We start from the raw sequence: 12,835 nt of genomic DNA on the forward strand, positions 1-12,835 counted from the left end.
ACCCCATATTGCAATTTTCTAAGCACCACATGTTTGTAGTTTCTAATTGTACAAGAGAGAGAGCATCAATACACATCCTAGTTTTGGTGGATATTTTGTTTCGAACATAATGCCATGCAGAAGCACCTCTTCCTACAGTAATGGCTTTTTTTCCCCCTCCCACACTTGGATACACTTTCATGCTTGAAATCTAGAGTTAGTGTTGAAAGAGTGTCTCAACCTAGCTTTGATCCCGTCAGAAATTCAAGATAGCCGGTTGAGAGGAGAGCGAAAAGGAAAAATTCCACTTGGATACTAATAATGTACATGTAGCCAAACATATAGCTTAAGCAAAATTTCTGCCTAAGAATTGGCTTAAAGGATTTGTGTATGTTTGGGATAAAGGGATTTCCTAAACATTGCTAATGATATATTCATACATTGCTTCGTGCTTACTTAGAGTAAGGAGACGTGCTGCTTGGCCAGCTAACTTTCCCAAGTTGCCTTGATTCACTCAAAAATAGATCTCTTGAGGTTGTTTCCTACTGCGTTAAAATTCTTCTTATCCTTCTTCTTCTTTCCTTCTCGACAGTCACACCCAGCCCTTTCCTCTACCCTAAAGCATTTGTGCATGCCAAAGTTTAGAATATTTCCAAATTCTATGCCTTGAACTCCATCCATGGCAAGATGAAGGGCCATTTGCCCTCTCAGTGCCCATGCTGCTGTTCTCATCTACACATTGCCAATATTGCATTTGGCTATGCAGATATTTTCTCCATCCAAGCAAACATCTTCATCTTTCTTTAATAACTTCAAGACCCCTATAATATAAAAAATTCCATACTTTCTTTACATCTTTCTCAACCCATGTGATTGAGCAATTTACTGATTAGTGCAACCTATATACTGATTACAAAAACATCGATTTTTACAAACAAAATATACATTGGGTCCTTCAACTGCGTTCTTCACGAAGCTGTCGACAAGAACAAATACCATTGACAAAGAAATGGAACCCCTTCAAATCCCTGCATACGATTGTCCGTGCCCTCATGTCTGACACAAGGGATAAGAAGTGGTGACACTCATGACAAAAGTGGGTGTTCTTCACGAGACGAATTAATGACCCTTCAGGTGTATTTTTCAACCCATGCATGGTAGCCAGCCTCTCAGAATGTAGGCAGTTTTCTTCCTCTTTTTTCAAAGTGTTTAATGAAGGCTCCTGATCCATGTCTGAAGTGCGCTTTCCCTCTGCCAAAACGCTCTCAATTTCTGCAATCATTAGCTTGTTTTGAGGTCGATCCATCTTATCCTCTCCCTTGAATTGTTTGAGTTTTCCATAAGTCTCCACCCAGCTCCTTTCCAGATAATCTCCAGCAGCTCCTATCTTCATTTTCATAGCTTCAATCCTCTTAGCCTTTTCCCACATCCCAGCGTCCGCATAGATGTTGGACATAAGTGCAAAAGCAGCTGCGTTCTTCGTATCTGACTCCAAGATATGGTTGAATGCACGCACACCCAGCTCCACATTGCCCCATTTATGACAAGCACCTAACACGGTACTCCAAGTCACTATATCAGATTCAAAAGACTCCCTGTCGATAAATTCCATCAGGTCATTAAGGCGACCAGCTCGACCAAGAAGGTTAATGACGCAATTGTGGTGCTTCACACTGGGTGCTATGCCATACTCTCCAGTCATGGCCTCAAAATACTGGCAGCATTTATCTACGAGACCTGCATGACTGCATAGAGAAAGGACAGCAAGAAATGTTATATCTTCTGGTCGGACGCCTTCCATCAACATTCTTTCAAACAGGTCCAAAGCAAGCTCTACTTTTCCTTGCCTGCCATAGCCTGTTATCAATGTGTTCCAAGAGACGAGGTCTTTCTTGGGCATAGCATCAAATACTTGCTGTGCATTTTCCATAAATCCACATTTACAGTACATGTCGATAAGACCGTTTGCTACCATCAAATTGATGGTCTCAAAACCGCAAGGACCGTAGACTTGAGCATGGATTCTTTCACCATCCTCCAATGCAGCAGTGGTGCTACAAACATTCAAAACATTTGAAAAGGTTACATTGTTTGGCAACAGACCTTGATCCAGCATTTGTGAGTAAACTCTACAAGCACTTTCTCGGTCTCCATGTTGAGCATGCCCTGCAATAAGGGCATTCCATGCAAATGCATCTGGCGACACACCATCCAACTGCATTTGTTGAAAACATTGCAAAAGCTCTTCTTCAAAACCTTGCTCTCCATATCCAGTGGTTAATGCAGTCCAAGCTATCACATCAGGATTTGCCAATTGATCAAACTCCTCCTGTGCCTCTACAACCAAGCCACATTTCGCATACATAAACACCAATGTGCTGCGTACCAGAGAGTTTTCTTCCAACCCTTCTTTAATAACCTCTGCATGAATCCCTCGACCCTTGTCTATAGCCTTAATGCTGCCACAGGCTTTCAAGCTACAGACAAAAGTAATAGCATCTAAAGACATATCTTCCTTTTGCATCTGTTCATAACAAAGCAAAGCTTTCTGCTCAAGACCGTTTTCCACATATCCATCGATTAAAGCTGTCCAAGAAACAACTGTGCGGGATGGAAGCGCATCAAAAACGTACTTTGCATCTGCAAGTAAACTAATTTTTGCATACATATCCACCACTGCACTGCCAACAAAAGTATCTTTGTCCATACCCACTTTGGTTACAACAGCATGCAGTTCTTGGCCCATAGCGAGGTCCTTTAGATCAACGCAAGATTTCAAGCCACAGGTATAGGCACCAGAATCTGGAGCAATCCCCTCCTTTTCCATCTCCCTTAAACATTCAAGAGCTTCCTGACGAAAGCCTTGCTCAGTATAACCTGTCATAAGAGCAGTCCACATAACTACATCTCGAGCTGGAAGCTCGTCAAAGATGTCCCGTGCTTCCAACAGTGAGATATGCTTAGCATAGAGGTCAATCAGATTGCTGGCAAGAAAGGCATCGCTTTCCAGTCCCTCCTTAATAATCTCCCCATGCAACTTACGCGCCCTATCAAAGTCTTTCATACTACAGCATGCTTTCAAGCCATAATTGAATGTGTACGCATTGGGTAAAACACCATCGTTTTGCATACGCTCCAAGTAAACGAGGGCCTCTTTGTCCATATTGTGTTCCACATAACCAGAAATAATTACAGTCCAAGAGACCACATCTTTTGTTTCTAGGCTTTCAAACACGTCTTGTGCTTCTGCAAGCATTCCGCATTTTATATACATATCCACTAATGTGCTGCCAAGAAAAACGTGTTTTTCAAATTTCTCTGTCACGATCACCTCATGTAGCATGAGGCCCTTATCTAAGCGTCGGCTCGAGCAACATGCTCTCAGCCCACACACTAAAAGCATTGGATCAGGAGGGACGCCCTCTATTTGCATCTGCTCCAGACAGCTCAATGCTTCATCGCCTTCCCCATTATCTGCATAGCCTTTGATCATTGCAGTCCATGAAACGACGTTTCGAGCATGTAATCCATCAAAAACATTGCGAGCCTCAAGAAGTGAGTTATGCTTTACATACATGTCCACTAAAGTACTCCCAATAAAAAGATCCGAATCCAAGGATTCCATTACTATGGCAGCATGCATCTTGAGGCCTTTCGCAAGAGACTTCGACCTTATGCAAGTTCTCAATATGGCCATAAATGTGTATCGATTGGGAGGGATTGGACCTGACTCCATCCTTTCAAATGTATCAAACGCGCACTGCAAATCTCCACAATCTGTGTACCCTTGAATAAGAGAGGTCCAAGCATGTTCATTGCAGTAGGCCAAACTGTCAAAAATCACCTCCGCTTCTTTCACGTTTCCACACTCAACGTACATCGGTATAAGGTAATTACCAAGCTCTTCAAGGGGTCCGAAGTTCTTGTCTCTGATGATCTGATGCACACGCTTGGCAAGAGTGAGATCCGTCCGTTTTCGACATTTCTGCAGGATAGAGATGAGGTCAAAGATATGAGGCGCATGTGTTAACTTCTCGAGAACATTGAGAGCATCTTCAATGCTGAGGGACTGCAAGGAGCTGGTTTTGTCCTCAGGTTTTTCAGTGATAGATGCAATGGACAATGACGAGGGGCGAGGTTGCGAAGATACTTGTACAAGAGTGTGGATTGGAAGAGGGGTAGCGGCTGCAAAATGGGCACATGTCATTTTGCGGTGGGCCTCGCCAAGGTGGCGACCCTGGGGCTTCCACTTTCCTCAATCTCTGCAATTTCAAGGGTCCAGAAGGGGAAGGACCCTCAAGAAGATGACGGCTGTGTATGCACATAAGCAGGTGATCAATGAAGACTAGAAGTGGAAAACCTGAATTTTTCGAGCTTCTGCTTTCCAACAATGACAACTCTAAGAATTCATGATTCGGGTTCCTTCTCAGCAAACAATTGTGCGGAAAGCAGAGCACGACATGGAAAGTAGAGCACAGCATGGGAACGTTCGTCGGACTGCATTCATTCGAGTTCTAGTCGAGACTTGGTGGCAAGGTAATCGTATGAAGATTTATGGATTTGCGATGGTTTAGCCTTGTATGCTGCGGTAGCATGATCAAGATCATTTGTTCCTTGTTTGGAGTGGTGGTATATGAGTGTTTCTTTTTGGAGAGAATGCCAAACAAGGTGAAGGATCACAATGGCGTGCTAGGGATGTTTTTTCATAAAGATGTGAATGGGAACTTCAAACTTTTTTATTCTAAGTAGAGCACCCACATCCTGGAGTTGGTTTTGTGTACAATCTAAAATAGTGCTCAATTAGGAATTCCCTTTCAATTCTGCAAATTGAAAAGACAAGAACTTTTTTTTTTTTTTTAAATGAATGGCAAAATTAACGCCCCCAGAAAAATATATCCCCCCTCCCTCTTTCTCTAGCACATGCCTCTCTCTCTCTCTCTCTCTCTCTCTCTCTCTCTCTCTCCGTGCACGCATACTGTGGCATCTCTCTCTATCTCACTCGTACGTACTGACATGCGACATGTCTGGCGTCTATCGACTCCGGCGTGCCTATGAACGTCCCCGTGATGTGCTAGTTATCACTTCAAAATGCCACTGACTGTTGAGATAGCTGCTATATAACTAATATTACCTTTTGTGTGGATAAATTTATTTATTTTTTAAACAAAAGGCCATCGTATGAGTAGACCACACATAACTTTTTTATTCTAAATAGGTGTTTGACATATTGTATGTAATCTTTTTTTTTTAAGTGAGAGTCTAGGGGTTAAGGAAACAACAAATATATAATAGAATGTTCACACCAAAAGTTACTTCTTTTTGTAAGGTTGGGCAAGTTAAGTGTAGTCCAAATGTGGTCCTAAGTTGAACAGTAAGTGGTGGTATTTTGTGTTTTAAGATTTAATGAGTACTAGTATATGACCCCCACGTTGCTGCGGTTAGAAAATGCATGTCTTCTATTCTTACAACTACAAAGGTGAAAAATTATATAGATTCTATTATTCTACATGTATACATGGCTCTACTACGGGCACTACTTAAAAGAAAACACAATACTCTTTAGAATCCCTCACGAGATACTCTTGTCCCCACCCCCCTTACGTCCATTCAGCATCTCCCGCCTCTGCCGTCAACTGTCTGTAGCTCATCATGGTAGCAACGCTCCCTGCATCGGCTAGCCCGCAGCCTTCACGCACTTCGGATTCCACCAAGCCTCACAACACACGACTCAACCGACTGATGAGAGAGAGAGAGAGAGAGAGAGAGAGAGAGAGAGAGAGAGAGAGAGAGAGAGAGAGAATCCCTACCCTACTGCACCCACTGTCTGCACCCTTCCTATAGGAGCTTCAGCAAGATGATAGAGGAGCGTACTCGCAATAGGTCTGCGAACTCTCTGCCAACGATAGAGAAAGAGAGACATAGTGTTTATCCGTTTATCCTCTACCAACGCAAGACCTCTAAATGGGTCTGCGCACTCCTTTGCCAACGCGAGAGAGAGAGAGAGAGAGAGAGAGAGAGAGAGAGAGAGAGAGAGAGAGCCATTTCCAAAAACACCTCCGCTTTGCCGCCACACCTCCTGCTCTCCCTCCACACCACTGCCCTGCAAACATTGTTTGGAGAGATATAGCATGCCAGCCCACGTGTGTACTTTCCAAAACCGCCTAATGTGCAAACTCTCACCCTTCCCTTTTCCTTCTAAACTGAATGATCCCATTTTTTGCTTTTTCATCATTGGGTACCCCTTACTCTCTTGAAGTTCAAGAAAAAGATTCACAACATCTCTCTATGGATTCTCAAATAAAAATATACATGCAAGAGGCAACAGATATTCATTTAATACCAAGCTTGGTAGGTTCTCACACATTACATAGGATTTTCTAGCCCTTATTCAATGGATCTAGGTTCTTTATAGCTATTGAAGATATAACACACACACACACACACACACACAAAGATTAATATTTCTATTCTCTTCCTCCTCCTCCTTCTCTCTATTTAATTGGATAGTTCTTTGGGTTGGTGGTAGTTGTTTAATTCTCTCTCCCTCCCCAGTGCCCAAAAAAACCTTTAAATACTAAATTCCTTCATATTTTGAAGGTTTTCTTACCTTCTAATTTAAAATTTAGAGGTAAAATTTCAAAATTTGTAGGTGACATTACACTTTTTTCTTGAGCTTTTCTCCCAATTCATGAAGTATCCAACTTTTATGGTGTTTTTCATACAGTAGAAGTCGCTTCTTGTTAAGCAATATGCTACACACACACACACACATACACACACACACACACACACACACACACACACTCAGAGTCTAATTGTCTGAGAAAAAAGAGAGCTACAGAGGGCCTTCTATCTCCATGATGAAGGAGAATTTAACCTTAAATAGCTTCTCAAAGGAGCTACCGCACGTCTTTGGTCAACATGGAAGATGATCGTGCCTATGTGTACCACGTTTGAGAGATGCAACTGGCCATGGAAGTGAAGAATATGTGTAGTGCCATTGCCACCCAATGAGCCCATCTTGTGAGGAGTACCATCACAACTCGGTTGCACTCACATCGAGCTGGTATGCTAAAGATGGATAATTCCAAGCCTTAAGAAGAGGTGAAAAGAAACATAGCTCATGTTTGCTCATTGGATGACTTATACATCAGATAACATTCTCGAGTCCATGGGATTGGCCCCTAACTTAATGTAGGAAGAGATGAAGAATGGTTTATGGACATCGAAGCATGTTGCTGGGCCGCTAGCCTTCAATGGATCATCTCCATACACATCCCACATTCACGCAAACCAACACTTCAAGAAAGCATTAATGTGTTAGACATCTTGCAAGGTTTAGATGAGGGATAATCTCCCTCTTCACCATCATCATTAGATGTTGGATCAATGGCACCTTCAGCAAATAATGCATAAGGCACACCGACACCTTCCTCTCCCTACTAAAAATCTCAAAGATTTCATCTCTTATAACATTAATATTATGTATCCCAATGCTGGAAAAGGGCTAGGTTTAGTGCAATCCCACTTAGAAATGTATTTGAGTGTACGCTTAGTGTAATCATATGTAGGCTTTCCAAGTTTTTTGGGAAAAATATTGTGTATTTAAGTGCTAAAAAAAATAGGTTTTGTAGACATGTAGTAGTGTTAGTGTGTATACGCGCTTCACCAGGGGCACTTTTCTCCCACTGGGTTTTTCCCCCTGGACATCTGGTGTGAAAGGACACCTTATCTCTTAGGGTTTCATATAAGCTTTGTAGCTCTGAGTTTGTATACATATTATTATTATTCCAATACAAAGAGAGAGACTACAGAGATCTCGTACACAAGCTCTGTGTCTTCTCCTTCTCCATCTTCTTCCTACTCTGAGTTGCTGTCTTCCTTCTGTTTCCTGTTTCATCATCTTCAACAATTGGTATCAGAGCAAGGTGATTTCCAGAGCCTCTACTTGCGTTTTCGCGTCCGCGCGCGCAATCGCAGTTTTCAGGCAGTTTTCGGAAAATTTGTTCGTGGGAGCATCCTCAACGTTCCGGGAGTATTCTGACCAGGCGACCTGAGCAGGCGACCTGGGGTTTTACCCCCCTTTCGAAGCCGTTCGAGCCCTCAGAATTTCGTTCTGAGCAGCGTAGCAGAAGTTACTTTTCCGAGGCGTTTAGATCAAGAGGGTGTGCTTTTTGACAGATTTTCTTCAGGTAAACAGTTCTTTTGGGAAGCAGCTTGTCTTAGCTTTGTGCTGAGATTTTGTGTAGAGTTTTGCTTGGATTGGAGAGGAGATTTGTGAATCTCTTGGAGGTTCTTTTGCTCTCTTGTGTGCATCTACAGTATGGCTCAATCTACGGAGAAAGAGATTTTTGGTGCGTTTACATCCGAAGACAAATTGGATGGTACCAACTATTCTCTTTGGTCTTTTATGGCCAAAAATGTTTTGGTTGGTAAAGGATTGTGGGATTATGTATCTGGAGATGAAGTTCGTCCAGGTAGCATTGCACCTGCCACGCCTGGTCGTGGTGCAGCTGTTGGTGCAGGACCCTCACAAGTCACTCCAGAGCAAAAGAGATGGGATACTAAAGATGCACAGGCTATGGCTGTGATTGCCTTAACCATAAAGAGGACAATCACACCACATATCAGATCTTGCAGAACTTCTGAGAATGCTTGGAACACTCTGCAAGCTATGTTTGGAGGAAGAAACGCTGCCAGAATAGAGTTTTTGAAGAAACAACTTGACAAAATACAGATGGACGAAGGTGACGATATTGTCGAGCATCTTACAAAAATCAGGGATCTTAAAGAGCAATTGCTTAGCATTGATGAAGTGATTCCAGAGAAGGACTTGGTTTCCAAAACACTCAATTCACTACCACCATCTTATTTGACTTTTCAGACTTCTTTGACTCTGTCTTTGCGAGCTAATCCTGACCCTCTTCATTTTGAAGAGTTAGTGGCTTTGCTATTGCAGGAGGATCAATCACGTAAGAACAAGTCTTTACAGGTGGATGGTATGGATCATGCTCTTGTTGTACAGAACAAAAACAGGGGTAAAGAGAGTGCTCATCACTCCAAGTCTAGTGCAGGACAATCTTCAGAGAAGTCTAAAGGTGATTCCGACAAGTCCAAGAAGAAAGGTAAATGTCACTACTGCAAGAAACCTGGTCACTACATTAGTGAGTGTAAAAAGCGAATTGCTAAAGAAAAGAAGAAAGAGTCAAGTTTGGTTGTTTCAGCTTCTGGTGATTCTTCTACAGCTAAAGAAGAGTCTGCAAACTTTGTGCAGGATTCTTATGCTTTTGTAGTATGTTCAAATTTTTCTGCTTACAGTGTTGACAAGACACAAATGATTTGGTACTTTGATAGTGGTGCATCCAGGCATATTACTTCAAGGAAGGATTTGTTTTGTTCATTGGATGCAACTCCAGCAGGAAAGAAGGTGACATGTGCAAATAATGCTTCTTATCCAATCAAAGGCGTTGGTAAGATTTTGATTACCATTTCAGATGGTTCAGATTTATGCTTGCCAGATGTCTTATATGTTCCAGGGATCAAGAAGAATTTGTTGTCTGTATCCTCTCTTGCAAAAAATGGTCTTCGGGTCATTTTTGAGGATGACAGATGTGTTGTACAAGATCGAGAGAATGGTTATTCTCTTATCACTACAGGTACGCTGGAAAATGGACTATTTGTGCTAGATCGTTATGAAAAGCAGATTCAGGTATGTATTGCAGAAACAAAGACTCAGGCCATGCAGGATGCTGAGTTGTGGCATGCTAGATTTGGGCATGTTAGTTATGGCAGTTTGATGACTTTACAACGTCATAATATGGTGCATGATTTGTCCTTATTGGAGATGCCACCAAGACATGTATGTGAAGGTTGCGTTCTTGGAAAGATGCACAGATTTGCATTTTCGCAGGATGGTTCAGTTAGAGCGACACGAAAGTTGCAGCTTGTACACAGTGATGTATGTGGTCCTATGAGGACGCCATCTATAGGAAACAACCTTTATTTTGTGACCTTCATTGATGACTTTTCCAGGTTTTGTTGGGTGTATCCACTCAAAGCAAAGTCAGATGTGTTTGCAGTTTTTCAACATTATGTCGCCATGGTTGAAAATGAAACAGGTTGCAAAGTACAGACTCTTCGTACCGATCGAGGAGGTGAATACATGTCAGGTGCATTTAAGGATTTTTTGGGAAAGAAAGGCATTAAACACCAATGCACTATGCCATACACACCACAACAGAATGGTGTTGCAGAAAGGAAGAACAGGTCTTTAATGGAGACAGCTAGATGTATGCTCAAGGCTAAGAGTTTGCCTCATAAGCTATGGATGGAGGCAGTTGCTTGTGCAGCACATGTTTTGAACAGGTGTCCTACTCGTGCCTTGAAGACCATTACTGCATATGAAGCTTGGTATGACAAAAAACCTTCAGTCAGTTATCTTCGTGTTTTTGGTTGTCTTGCTTATGCTCACATCCCTCAGCAGTTACGTGGGAAGCTTGATGATAAGGCAATCAAATGTATATTTGTGGGGTACAGTAGTGGAAGTAAAGGTTATAGACTTTACAATCCTGCTACAAACAAGATTTTTGAAAGTCGTGATGTAATTTTTGCAGAAACTACTGCTCAACCTATGGTTGCTTTTGATGTACCTCATATGCAGACACATGATGTATTTGAAGGTTTGCTTCCTTCTTTTGTGGAGAATCAAGAATCACAACAGGTTGATAATCTTGATCAATCTTTTGATCAGCATGTGACACCTCATGATGTAGAGGAAATTGTGCGTGAAGAGCAAGAAGTTCTCAGGGAAGAAAGAACCTTGCCTAAATGGGTTCAGAAAACTTTGCAGGATAGCAAGTTGGATGCACCGTTGCCACGAAAAACACGTGCTGGTACTACTTTTGGCAGAGAGCAAGTAGATTTGGCTTGCTTTAGCACTCTTTGTGATGCAGATGAGCCTGATTCATTTGAACAAGCTTTAGAGTGTGTTCAGTGGAAAGATGCTATGCAGCAAGAAATTGATTCTATTCATAAGAATCATACATGGGATCTAGTGGACTTGCCTACAGGTAAAAAGCCTATTGGTACAAAGTGGGTTTTTAAGGTAAAAAGAAAACAAGATGGTACTGTTGACAGGTACAAAGCAAGGCTTGTGGCAAAAGGCTATGCGCAACAGAAAGGCATAGATTATGATGAAACCTTTGCTCCTACTTCTCGTGCGTCCACAGTTAGATCACTAGTTGCAATTGCTGCTCATCATGGTTGGAAAGTGCATCAGTTGGATATCAAAACTGCTTTTTTGAATGGTGATTTGCAGGAAGAAGTTTATGTAAGTCAACCAAGTGGTTTTGTTGTAAAAGGTCAAGAGAAAAAGGTATGTAGATTGCGTAAAGCTTTGTATGGTCTCAAACAGAGAGATGGAGTTCTCATTATGCTAACACTTTATGTGGATGATATGCTTCTTACAGGCAATACTGCAGATGAAATTGAAGCGTTTAAAGATGCTTTGAGAAAAACCTTTGAGATGTCTGATCTTGGTTTGCTACATTATTACTTGGGTATTCAGTTTGTGCAATCAGAGGATGGCATATACATGTTGCAGGCAAAATATTTGCATAAAATTTTGGACAAGTTTGGTATGCAAAATTGTAAGCCAATCTCTACACCCGTAGAAACTGGATCAAAGTTGAGCATGCATGATGCTGGAGAAACTTTTGATGTACATACTTATGCAGCAGCGGTTGGTTGCTTGATATATTTGGCAGGCAACACTCGTCCAGACATTCAATTTGGGGTTTCACAAGCAAGCAGATTTATGCACAGCCCAGGTATGCATCATTGGCAGGCTGTGAAGCGCATACTTCGTTACCTTTCAGGTACCCCTAATCTTGCCATGTTCTTTCCAAGGGGGGATATGTATGGAAAGCACAGTTCTATGCAGCTTCTTGGTTACAGCGATTCAGATTGGGCTGGTGATTTTGACACACGACATTCCACAAGTGGCAATTGTTTTTTCTTGGGAAATGCATGTATATCTTGGCTAAGCAAGAAGCAACCCACAGTGGCTACATCAACTTGTGAAGCTGAGTACAGGGCAGCTTTCACGGCAACAGTTGATTGTGTATGGATACGCAGGTTATTGGCAGATCTTTGTGAGTGTCAACAGGCACCCACTACCATTTTCACTGACAGTCAGAGTGCTATTGCAGTTGCAAGGAATCCAGTATTTCATGCAAGAACAAAGCACATAGAGGTTCACTACCACTATGTCAGGGAAAGGCTACATGCAGGGGAGATCACACTAACTTACTGTCCTACACAGGATAACATTGCAGATCTATTTACGAAGGCGTTATCACGAGAAAAGTTTGAAGCTTTCCGAAAAGCTTTGGGCTTACTCTCATACACATGATGATCTGCTACCTTGTACGGATTCACACTATCACTACAGGGGGGATTTGTAGACATGTAGTAGTGTTAGTGTGTATACGCGCTTCACCAGGGGCACTTTTCTCCCACTGGGTTTTTCCCCCTGGACATCTGGTGTGAAAGGACACCTTATCTCTTAGGGTTTCATATAAGCTTTGTAGCTCTGAGTTTGTATACATATTATTATTATTCCAATACAAAGAGAGAGACTACAGAGATCTCGTACACAAGCTCTGTGTCTTCTCCTTCTCCATCTTCTTCCTACTCTGAGTTGCTGTCTTCCTTCTGTTTCCTGTTTCATCATCTTCAACAGGTTTAGTGTGATCCAACCTGCAAAATAAAACCTTCAAATATAGTAAATTTACCTCTAAAATTTCTCATAGAGGTTTTCCAAGTTTTTGGGAGAAAGTATTGTGTATCTCAGTGA

The 12,835-nt window shown here is 41.9% G+C and overlaps 1 protein-coding gene across 1 annotated transcript; it reads right to left on the minus strand.

Moving 5' to 3' along the window:
• Positions 1-269: 269 nt before the first annotated feature.
• Positions 270-4,651, minus strand: LOC147421742 (putative pentatricopeptide repeat-containing protein At3g11460, mitochondrial). Its single transcript, XM_086503106.1, has one exon. The coding sequence runs from the start codon at positions 4,184-4,186 to the stop codon at positions 935-937; it is 3,252 nt and encodes a 1,083-aa protein (XP_086359232.1). The 5' UTR covers positions 4,187-4,651; the 3' UTR covers positions 270-934.
• Positions 4,652-12,835: the final 8,184 nt, after the last annotated feature.

Source organism: Adiantum capillus-veneris, chromosome 27, assembly GCF_014529385.1.
Source record: "Adiantum capillus-veneris isolate H3 chromosome 27, ASM1452938v2, whole genome shotgun sequence".
NCBI lineage: Eukaryota > Viridiplantae > Streptophyta > Polypodiopsida > Polypodiales > Pteridaceae > Adiantum > Adiantum capillus-veneris.